The following is an 11,182-nucleotide window of genomic DNA, read 5'->3' as shown; positions in this document are numbered from 1 at the left end:
CTTAGCATGACACCCTCAAGGTCCATCCACTTTGCTACAAATGGCCAGATTTCATTCTCCCTCATTGCCATATAGTACTCCATTGTATATATATACACCACATCTTCTTGATCCATTCGTCAGGTGATGGACATTTAGGCTCTTTCCATGATTTGGCTATTGTTGACAGTGCCGCAATGAACATTGGGGTACATGTGCTTCTGTGCATCAGCACTTCTGTATCCCCTGGGTAAATCCCTAGCAGGGCTATTGCTGGGTCATAAGGGAGTTCTATGGATAGTTTTTTGAGGAACCTCCACACTGTTTCCCAGAGCAGCTGCACCAGTTTACATTCCCACCAGCAGTGTAGGAGGGGGCCCATCTCTCCACACCCTCGCCAGCATCTATAGTCTCTTGATTTGTTCATTTTAGCAACTCTGACCGGTGTGAGGTGATATCTCAGTGTGGTTTTGACTTGTATTTCCCTGATGATGAATGATGCTAAGCATCGTTTCATGTGCTTGTTGGCCATCTGGATGTCCTCTTTGGAGAAGTGTCTATTCAGGTCTTCTGCCCATTTCTTCACTGGCTCATTCATTTTTCATGTATGGAGTTTAATGAGCTCCTTGTATATTTTGGATACTAGCCCTTTATCTGATATGCCATTTTCAATCCAATAAAGTTGGTATCACTATAAATCTTGCTTTGCCCTGTTTGTAGAAATACTTAGAGGATCATGGTGGCATTGTGTACCTAGGAAATGTCCCTATCAAAAGGTGTTTTAGGGGATGCCTGAGTAGCTCAGGTGATTAAGCCTCTGGCATCGCCTCGGGTCATGATCTCATGGTTCCACTGGTTTGAGCCCCGTATCAGGCTCTGTGCTGATGGCTTGGAGTCTGAAGCCTGCTTCAGATTCTGTGTCTCCCTCCTTCTCTGCCCCTCCTGAATTGTGCTCTCTCTCTCTCTCTCTCTCTCTCTCTCTCTCTCTCTCTCTCTCTCTCAAAAATACATAAACATTAAAAGAATTATTTAAAAAGGTATTTTAGGAATTCAGAGCCAAAGCTTAGTATCAGTTGACACAAAGAAGATGACCAAAATGAGTCAGAACTAGGTGTCCCTGCAGGTAAGCTTTGCACCCTTTGTATAGCAGGATGGAGTAGTAATAAACAGGTAGGTGTTTCAAGTGGAAAGCATCAGTGTGTCTTACTTATGCTGCCTTAATAACAGACCAGACTGTCGAAGGGAAGAGATTTGGAAACCAGCTACTCTTCTCTCAAAGCTGTTGGGCTCAGGGTGGGGTAGCAGCTCATGTCTGCAGGAGGCCAGGAAGGACTCAGCTGACCTCACCTGCATGTACTCCAGCTGGCCTCCCCTCGGGTAGTGTCAGCAGCTCAGGGGGCAGCCTGTAGGAGAGCTTTGCTTGTCTGGCTTCTGTTTGCTTTTGCACCAACCTGCTGGACCACCCATGCACCTGCTGCTGAGGATTGTTCCAGGGGATCATTTACTCTGTGACTCAGCTACTGACAAGTTCTATAAGGGGCTGAAGGATTCCGATCTTTACCTCCTTGGAACCCTCTGGATATCCATTAGCCTTTAACCATTTTCAGCTTGGACAAGTCCCTCATGAGGCTTTTTGAAGTCCATTTTATGTGTTGGTTATACTAGGGGTTGTTTTGTGGGGGGTTGGCCATGTCTTATCTGCTTCATCTATACTTTCCTTTAACCCACTCCTTCCCTCTTCTCTGTCCCAGTTAGATGGCTCCATCATTCACACAATGGATCAGAACAAGAATCTAGGAGTCAACTCAATTTCTCTTTCTTTCATTGCCTACATTCAAACCAAAAGCAATTTCTTGTAAACTTTACCTCCTCAAAACAGTGCAATTAAGTATCCTTGTCTCCATATACCTTGTACCACCCTAGTTCAAGTCACTATTATCTTTCAAATGAAAAACTATAAGAGCCTGGTATACGTCTTCCAACTTCCATTTTTGCTCTTATAATCTAAATTCAATCAGGAGCAAGAATAATCTGTCTAATGCAATGATATATCTAATGTCATTTCTCCCACTGACCCTATGATAACTCCTAATCACACTAACATTCAAACTCCTGAGGGCTCTATGTGATAAGGCATCTGCCCGGGTCTCTGACCCCATGTGTAACAGGTCCCCTTCAGTCCCTCCAGCCCCCTTTCTTGTCCTTGGAACACACAAACAGGTCAATCTATTCCAGTTCCCACTGTAGGGACTGTGCACCATCTTTTCCCACAAGTGGCTCTGCTTTTCCTACTGAGCCATCTCTATAAAGAAGCCTCTCCTGACTGAGATGCTACCTCCTATCAGGCACCATGACTCCGCAGCACTTTATTTTCCTTAAGACATTTCTTCTTGTCAGAAATTATCTTGCTTATTCATGGGTTTCTCTATGTTTTTTCTGCTCTCCACACACTGGGATGCAACTTCCACGGCACTCATATCCATATGTGGCTATTTCCTATGTGTCTCCAGTGCCTAGAGCAGGGCCTTCCACATGATAGGTGTTTATGTTTTTCCTCAAGAAGACAAGATTTCACCATTTTGGTTCTTTTCAAATTTGGTCCTTTTCAAACCTGGTGACTGAGGTCTTAAATTCAGGATTCAAACTGACCTATTTTAATTCCATATTCATATTTTACTACCCTTGTAGTTATAGCTGACTCACTTCACATCTCTGAGATGCAGCTCCTTTATTCATAAAATGCAGATAATAGCAGTTCTTAAGCTATAAGATTCTGTGCAAATTCAACAAGTCAATGCATGTAAAACTTTTGAGCCCAATGTCTCAAAGTAGCAAACACTAAAAACACACTATTACTATTATCGGTGTTAGTTTTGTGCTCTCAATAGTCACCATCATAAAGTAGAAGGGATAGATTTCTCCATCAGAAATTATGCCTCTTTCATTCACATCCATTCATTTACTTATTCTGTGGATTATCCTTCTAGTTCAGTCAGCATTTGGCCAATCAAAGTACAATTAGAACATAGACTGCCGCTTGGTAGTTAATCAGACAACAGATTCAAATTTGGTGCTTCAATAAACATGGAAATAACAATGTATGACACTGTCCTTTAACCCATGAAACCTAAAGTCCAAAGTTCCCAAGAGGTTTTGTAACTTGCTCATATTCACCCAGTGAATAAGGGATACAGCCAGGATTTGCACCCAGGCCAACTGGCTTTGAGACTTCATGTGTAAACCCTTTTGCTATCCAGCCTGATATTTCACACATCCTCCCAGGAAGAAGACCAAGAAAGACAGTTACTTAATACCACATGATAACCACTGGAAGAACACCAAATACAAGAAGAGTAATTTATAACAAAATTTTGTGGTTCAGCCACAATCCTGGGGAAGAAGGTTTGTGACTCTCCAGAATGACTCACTGGGCATGCACTCAAAAAAAAAAAAAAAGTACTAAAGAACTCTCTGAAGAGATGGTCTAGAACTATAGGATAGCACTTCTGAACTCTTCTTCTAACGATATCATGGGGCTAATAAAATGAGGCATGGAAATGATCAAGTTCAAAAGGCAGGTAAATATCTTCACTGATGCTGCAGACAGAGCTTCAGTTGAGGATCTTGGCTGTCTAAGACCCCAGAGAGCTATTGAGATAAATGACAATGATGACAGCCACAGCAATGAGAGGAAGAGTCACTCCAACTGGGAGAAGCCTTCCAGAAATGATAATCCTGATAACCCCCTTCAATGCAAAGCTCTTTGCTGCTCAAAAGATATATGCAGGTGCATTCCCTTACTTGCTCTTCCAACACCACTGAGGCAGCTATATCTGGTGTCATTAAGCCTATTTGACAGGTGGAGAAACTGAGGTTTAGAGTAAGAGAAAGATCCAGAATGCAAAACCAGCTTTCCAGATCCAAGATCAGCCAGCATGGAAAAGATGACCCTCAAACTTATGGAAGTAAACAAGATGTGAATTCCCTAAAGTATAAGAAGTTGAAAAAAAGAGAATTTTTAATGGTCTCATCTCAGAAGCTCAGTATTATACACTCAATGCAATCCCCAGTGTCTGAGATTCTCATAGGAATAGATTTCAATCCCACAGCCCTCAAAAATAACTCCCTCATTTGTAGCAAAAGGAAAAATATCACCCTGCAGCAAATGGTTTTCTAAGCAGACACTTACTGTAGTGTCTGCAAGGAAAATTCAAGCCTAGAAATCAGAAAAGTACACTAGGTATTTTATCTCTGATGCATGGCAGACTCCAGGAAATCCTCCCCCATGAAGTCAAAAGTTGAAACAGAATAGCAGGATCTACTGACGGGGTGAGTTGGGAGCATTTTCAACATTCAGCTCATAAAATCATAAAATACTTGGATACTGTCAGTGCTCAGTAAAAGTTTTATAACTAAACTAATCCATCTTGATTACCAGTTAACACTTTGGGAATGGGAGAAATCAGATCGCCATGCAAAGTTAACTTTATTTAAGACTATTTCTGCATACAACAGTAGTTTCCAGGGACCAGAAGGTAAGGGAAATGGAGAGATGTTGGTCAAGGGGTATGAACTTCCAGTTATGTAAGGAATAAGTTCCAGGGATCCGATGTACCTCACAGTGATCATAATATTGTGAAAGTTGCTCTAAGAGTAGATTTCAGATATTCCCAATGTAACAACAACATGATAATTATGTAAGGTGAAGGATAAGTTAACTAACCTCATTGAAGTAAATATTTTGCAATATACATGTATGTCAAATAATCACACTCACATCTTATACAATGTTATGTGTCAATTGTATGTCAATAAAATTGGAGTGGCAGAGAGAATATCTCCGAAAGAGGTACAGGAAAAGTCCACTGTAACTTAATGTAGAAATTACTCTTAATTAGAGTAACATTCCTTAATTGCACGTAACGTGACTCCCTATTGCCTTCTCCCACAGCATATGCGGCGACATCACCGGCCATTTGTTCAAATACTTCCTCTGCTTGAAGTTGCCTTCCTTGGCCATGCAGATCTGCACCTTATACAGTCCCAAACATATTTCTAGAACCAGCTGTGAAGCCGCTTATTTTAGGGAAGGTTTCTATATCCTCTAATAAAACGAGATTATTTGCCAAACTGAAGTCGAACCACATGGAGTTTGTATCTCCTTTTGGATGCTATTAACTCTCATTTTTGTCACAAGGAACCAATACAAGAATTAAACTTGATGACGTAGATGTGACTTACTCACCACTTTAGATCCTAAGTCTCTGGCCATTTCTTTCAACAACTGAGATGATCAACTTTTTGTTTGGACTGAAGTGACTTCTTTTAACCCTTAAAATAATAATGCCTTTGTTTTTCCAATGTCTTGTAGAGGTGTGGCTTTGATTAAAACACACAAACAAAAATACTGGCAGCATTTTGACTTGCTGAGAGATAGTATGTCTGTAACCTATACTTGAAAGCAAATTTAAGGGGTGTAAAATATGTACAAAAAATATTTAATAATTACAAAAAGCCATATAGAATATACAACAAATGTGTGTAATCACCAGATAGCTATGGACATAAAATATCACCAGTACTATGAAAGCCCCAGTATTATATCATATTGTAATTAGTCAAGAACCTATTTACTTCAACATTATGATTTTAAAATTTGGGTAAAGAAATTTAGACCTAGTGACTTCATTTTCACTGATGAAAATATTCTATTATTTTTTGTACCATTATTTATTTTATCATTAGTTGTTTGTTTTTTTAATCCTTTGTCTATTATATCACATGGCCTAATCTACATTTTTAAAACCTAATTTGACAATCATTGCATTTTAATGATGAGTTTATTCCATTTATATTTATTACTCTCACTAATTCATTTAGACTTATTTATGCCTTCTCGAGTAACTTCTGTTTGTCTTGATTTTTTTCTATTATTTTATCTCCTTTCTTATGTTTATTTAGATTGACTGATTTTCAACTTTTTATTTTTATTTTATTTTATTTTTTATACAATTTATGTTTTTAACATATGCAATTATTTTCCTTCATTTACAATACAGTAGTTACAATGATACTCCAAACAGAAAAGCAAAGTAAAAAATCAAAACTCCCACTTCTATTTCATGTAATTAGACTTATACAGAAATTAGAAGGTTAAGTACCAACTAGTTAATCACCTAATTTCACAGCTATCTGAAGTGGCAATTGTAATATAGCAGCTTATCTATGATACATTCAAGATACATGATATAATTTATTACTTGCCCATAAGCTAAAACACAGCCTGCTTAATACCTTTCCTTAAATTCCACCTCTATACTACAGTATACTTGAGGTCCACGCAAAAAAGTAGCTACTTTTTATATAGAAAATGGATGATAAGTCTTTGGTGCTATAAAAGTAACTTCAATTAAACATAACCACCCCCATCACCATAAAAAGAAGAGGAAAAAGAAAAAAAAAGTAAAGAAAATAATAAGGGAAAAACCCAAGACACACTCTTCCTACCAATCCCCCAATCTTTAAAAGAAAACCTAACTTTTATATTTTATAATGTTTGAAAATACATACATCTAAGTACAAGTCAAAAGTACAATAGGGGCGCCTGGGTGGCTCAGTCAGCTAAGCATCCGGTTTGGGCTCAGGTCATGATCTTACGGTTCGTGGGTTCGAGCCCCGCATCGGGCTCTGTGCTGATACCTAGCTTAGAGCCTGGAGCCTGTCTTCAGATTCTGTATTTCCCTCTTTCTCTGACCCTCCCCTGCTCACACTGTCTCTCTCTGTCTCTCAAAAATAAATAAACAAAAATTTTTTTAAAGTACAATAATTTTAGATCTAATTAACTCTTCAATCTAATGTATCAGTATTAGCTGATATATTCAGTTTCTTGACCTCTTCCCAATGGAAAATATTATTAATATTTTATACTTCTATTTATTTTAATTTTCTCACTTGTTTACTCATTTCTGAGCTCACCATGTCTTCTTGTTTATGAGACTTTTTAGGATCATATACTCCCTTCAGAACAACAGCCTTTAGAAGCATATTTAGTGCACAACTACTGATGGCATAACTTCCATGTGTTTGGGCATGAAAATATTTTACCCATCCTTTTCATTAACTTCTTCATTTAAGTGTAAAACCTTCATAAAAGTTAAAAGATGGTGCAGTGAGCACTGGGATACACTGCACCTAGATTAGCCAATTCTTTAATCCCTTTTGCTGGATCTCTACAAAAACAAATGGATAGATAAGAGATATTCAGCATGTACCTCCTGCAAACAAAGAAAATCTCTGTGATAACCACCTGTTCCCACCAAATACTGATGAAATTACGTTATTTCATATATACTCACTATTCTAATTTCCTACTTGTCTCCAAAATATCTTAAGTAGATGCTGTATTGTCAGATTCAGGGGCCAATGATGAATTAGGTATTGAATTTAGTTCCAATGTCTTTCTAGTCTTATTAAATCTAGAACAGTTCCCTGTTTTTTGTTTGTTTGTTTGTTTGTCATTTATGAAATGGACATTTTTGAAGTGTCTAAGTCAGTTGAGTTATAGAATTTCCCATCATCTGGATTTTTTCAAGTTGCCTCGTAATTATTAGATTCAATATAAATTTTTTGGCATTAAAACAACATAGGTGATGTTGTTGCTGTTCCTTCTATTTATACACACATATATGCATGTGTGTATATATAAAATGAGAGGACTATATGGCATGTAAAGATGGGAGTTGCATACTAAGGATATTTGTAGAAAGACACTCTGAAGTCTTCAAACATATGTGGACCATGAACAGAATCAGAAATTTTCTTTAATTAATGTTACTAATCTCAGGAGCTTGACCAGGATTGGGATGATAAATGGCTAAGAGAAACTACAGATGTTGAAAAGTTGCAAATCATATTTGAATATTGCTTTCAGCAACTATGGATACCTGCTTAATACTATGGAAATGTGTGTTAACCTGTGTTTCTTAGAATCACACATGTTAGAAGTCAATCTTCTTCTATAAGATCTCCTTCCATTTGAAAAGGAATCCATAACTCACATGACATTTTTTATATGGTGATTACTTATCAAGGAAATAGAAGAAGTGCAGAAAGCAACAAATCCTTTTGTGACTGTTTGCCATAAGAATCTAACTCAAAAAAAAGTGGCTGAAATATAAGAGCCTTTTTCTTTCAAGAAATCACAATGATTTTCTTTCTTTTCTTGGTCCTTTCTAGACTTCCATAGTCATGACAAAAGAAAATAGCACTGAAGTGACTGAATTTTTTCTTCTGGGATTTGGTGCCCAACAGAAGTTTCGATACCTCCTCTTTATTGTATTTCTGGTCATCTATGTGACCTCCATGGTGGGTAATATTGGAATGATCCTACTCATCAAGACAGATTCCAGACTTCAAACACCCATGTACTTTTTCCTACATCATTTGGCTTTTGTTGATATCTGTTATACCTCTGCTATCACTCCCAAGATGCTGCAAAACTTTGTATCACAAAACAAATCTATATCCTTTGAGGGCTGTATAATGCAGTTACTGGTTTATGCAACATTTGCAACCAGTGACTGTTACCTCCTGGCTGCTATGGCAGTGGACCGGTATGTGGCCATCTGTAACCCACTTCACTACCCCGTAATCATGTCTCGAAGAGTCTGCATCCAATTGGTAGCTGGCTCATATGTCATGGGTTCAATAAATGCCTCTGTGCACACAGGTTTTACATTTTCACTGTACTTCTGCAAATCTAATATCATCAATCACTTTTTCTGTGATGTTCCCCCAATTCTTGCCCTTTCATGTTCCAAAATTGACCTCAACATCCTACTCCTTGTTGTCTTTGTGGGATTTAACTTGATATTCACTGTGTTGGTTGTCATCTTTTCCTACATGTATATCATGGCTGCCATCCTGAAGATATCTTCTGTTTCAGGTAGGAAAAAAGCCTTCTCCACATGTGCCTCCCACCTGACAGCAGTCACTGTCTTCTATGCAACACTGTCATACATGTACTTACAGCCTCAGGCTAATGAATCCCAGGAGAATATGAAAGTGGCCTCTGTATTTTATGGCATTGTGATTCCTGTTTTGAACCCCATGATCTATAGTTTGAGAAATAAAGAGGTGAAAGAGGCTCTAAAAGTGATGAGGAAAAAGCTCTTCTAGGTTGGACCCAACCCCTTAAAATTCAACATCTCAAAGCATCAAGTAAGGATGTTTGACCACTATGAGTGTTTCTAAAGTTGGAAACATGTTCACATCTTAAATCAATGTTACCTCTTTTGATAACTTCTTAAAATGTATGAAATATGGTAACAATTCATGAGATTAATATTCCCCTGATTATAGTTCAAGAAATATGTCTCATACTATCCATACTTTATTGAAATTACTTATAATATTAAAAATTATGTACAGACTTCACAAAGTATTTACTTGCTTCAAATAGATTTCATATATGTTCTTAAAGACTAGAAAATCTCAATTTTTATATATTCAATATTAAAACTGAAGTTCATTCATTTCCATTCACTTAAACAACTTCCCTAAATTGTCTACAAAGAGATCATATGTTCTGTTCCAATTATTGTATAAACCAGAACATAAAATAAATGCACTGCTTTGAAAAGTACTTCATGACTCTGGCTATACTTCCTATTTAATATTCTCTTATTAATTGCATCCTCTAGTAAATAATTTCTATGTTATGTTATGTTTTTCATTAGTTATCTTCTTTATACTGAATCCATTCTTTCTTGCATAAGGTAAAAAAGCTTCCAGAAGCATTTCCTATACTCTTCCTCAATAAAAACAGAAAATCTAGAATGCAGAAGAATCCAAAAACCTAAGTAATTAAATTATGAAAAGCATATCAGTCATTTCAGTTTAGGCAAATAACTTTAAACTATAGTAAACAATAGCGGTTAAGGGAGACCAATTGTTAACAATCAGGAAGATAAACTGTTAACAAGAAAGCTTTCATAGGTATATTGAAGTTTAGTGGTGGAAACCCCCACATGACTCTAGCCAAGCTAGCTACATGAAAAAACAAGTTTCACATGAAAATAACACCAGAGAGATTAATGATTTGGCCAGAAAATGTTAAGTAACAGCAGAAAGACAACCGGGCAAGAGAAGATATATTTTCATATATGATATCCTGCTTTAATTCTGAGAGAAGAGAAAAAACTAACCTGGAGATAACATGGGATGACCAGAACCTTCCCAGCAAAATCTCCACCTTTATAAAGGATGAGACCTTCTATAAAGGGAAGGTCCAAGAACCTTCAAAGACCTGGATTAGGAACAATCGCTAGAGAGTCATTGGCAAAGTAGACAAAGGGTGTCTTTAGACTCTGGAGAGGAAAATCAGAAACTAATGTAAAATATGGTGACTGTTACTAAAATACTGTATCATATATTTGAAATCTGTTGAGAGTGGAAAGAATGAAAATAATAAATAATAATCATGCAAAATGATATTTGTGGTGATCATTTCGTGATGGATACTCATGTAAAAACATCAATTTGTACATCTCAAACACATACAAACTTTGTCAATTCTACCTCAGTAAACATGTAGGAGGGACATGATAAAATAAACAAACAAACAAACAAAAAAACTTAGTACATGTTGAGAAATCTAAGTGGCCAGATTGGAAATAGGGTACAAAATGGAGAGTCACATAGTACTCTGCATTTAATACCAAGGTTAAAGAAATCCCAAAAGGAAATAAATTCTGTGACAAATATGCACAACCAGTGAAATCCCTGATGGAGGAAATGGTTGATTTGGGCTCTCACCAGGGAATAATGATTGTTAGCAATTATCCAAAAGAGAAAGTTCATTACTGACATCTAGGATACTAATCATCTAATGTTGTATGATCATACATTCTTTCATAAACAATCACCTGCACATTATTGTTTCATAAATAATCAGCAGCCCATGGTTTATAAGGGCTTTTGGGGTCCAGTAATTGCCTCTAAAACATTATGGTAGGGGCTCAATTCTTTGACCAAAATTTGAAGTCGATAATTAGCAAGATGGCTAACTTATCATATGTGGATCTTGAGAAACTGAACAGAAGACCATGGAGTTAGGGAAGGAGGAAAAAATACAAATATGCAGGGAGACAAACCACAAGAGACTATTAAATACAGAGAACAAACTAAGGGTGGGTGGAGGGTG

General features: G+C 37.1%; 1 protein-coding gene across 1 annotated transcript; it reads left to right on the top strand.

The window, feature by feature from the left end:
- The first annotated feature begins 8,226 nt into the window (after positions 1 to 8,226).
- On the top strand, positions 8,227 to 9,156 carry LOC115272763 (olfactory receptor 5AK2-like). Its single transcript, XM_029915765.1, has one exon. The coding sequence runs from the start codon at positions 8,227 to 8,229 to the stop codon at positions 9,154 to 9,156; it is 930 nt and encodes a 309-aa protein (XP_029771625.1).
- The last annotated feature ends 2,026 nt before the right edge of the window (positions 9,157 to 11,182 follow it).

The sequence above is a fragment of the Suricata suricatta genome, chromosome 11 (assembly GCF_006229205.1).
Source record: "Suricata suricatta isolate VVHF042 chromosome 11, meerkat_22Aug2017_6uvM2_HiC, whole genome shotgun sequence".
Lineage (NCBI taxonomy): Eukaryota > Metazoa > Chordata > Mammalia > Carnivora > Herpestidae > Suricata > Suricata suricatta.
This window is presented reverse-complemented; position numbering and strand designations above follow the sequence as displayed.

Excerpts from the sequence above, each read along its gene's own strand:
- LOC115272763 (XM_029915765.1), top strand. The coding sequence starts at position 8,227 with ATGACAAAAGAAAATAGCACTGAAGTGACTGAATTTTTTCTTCTGGGA.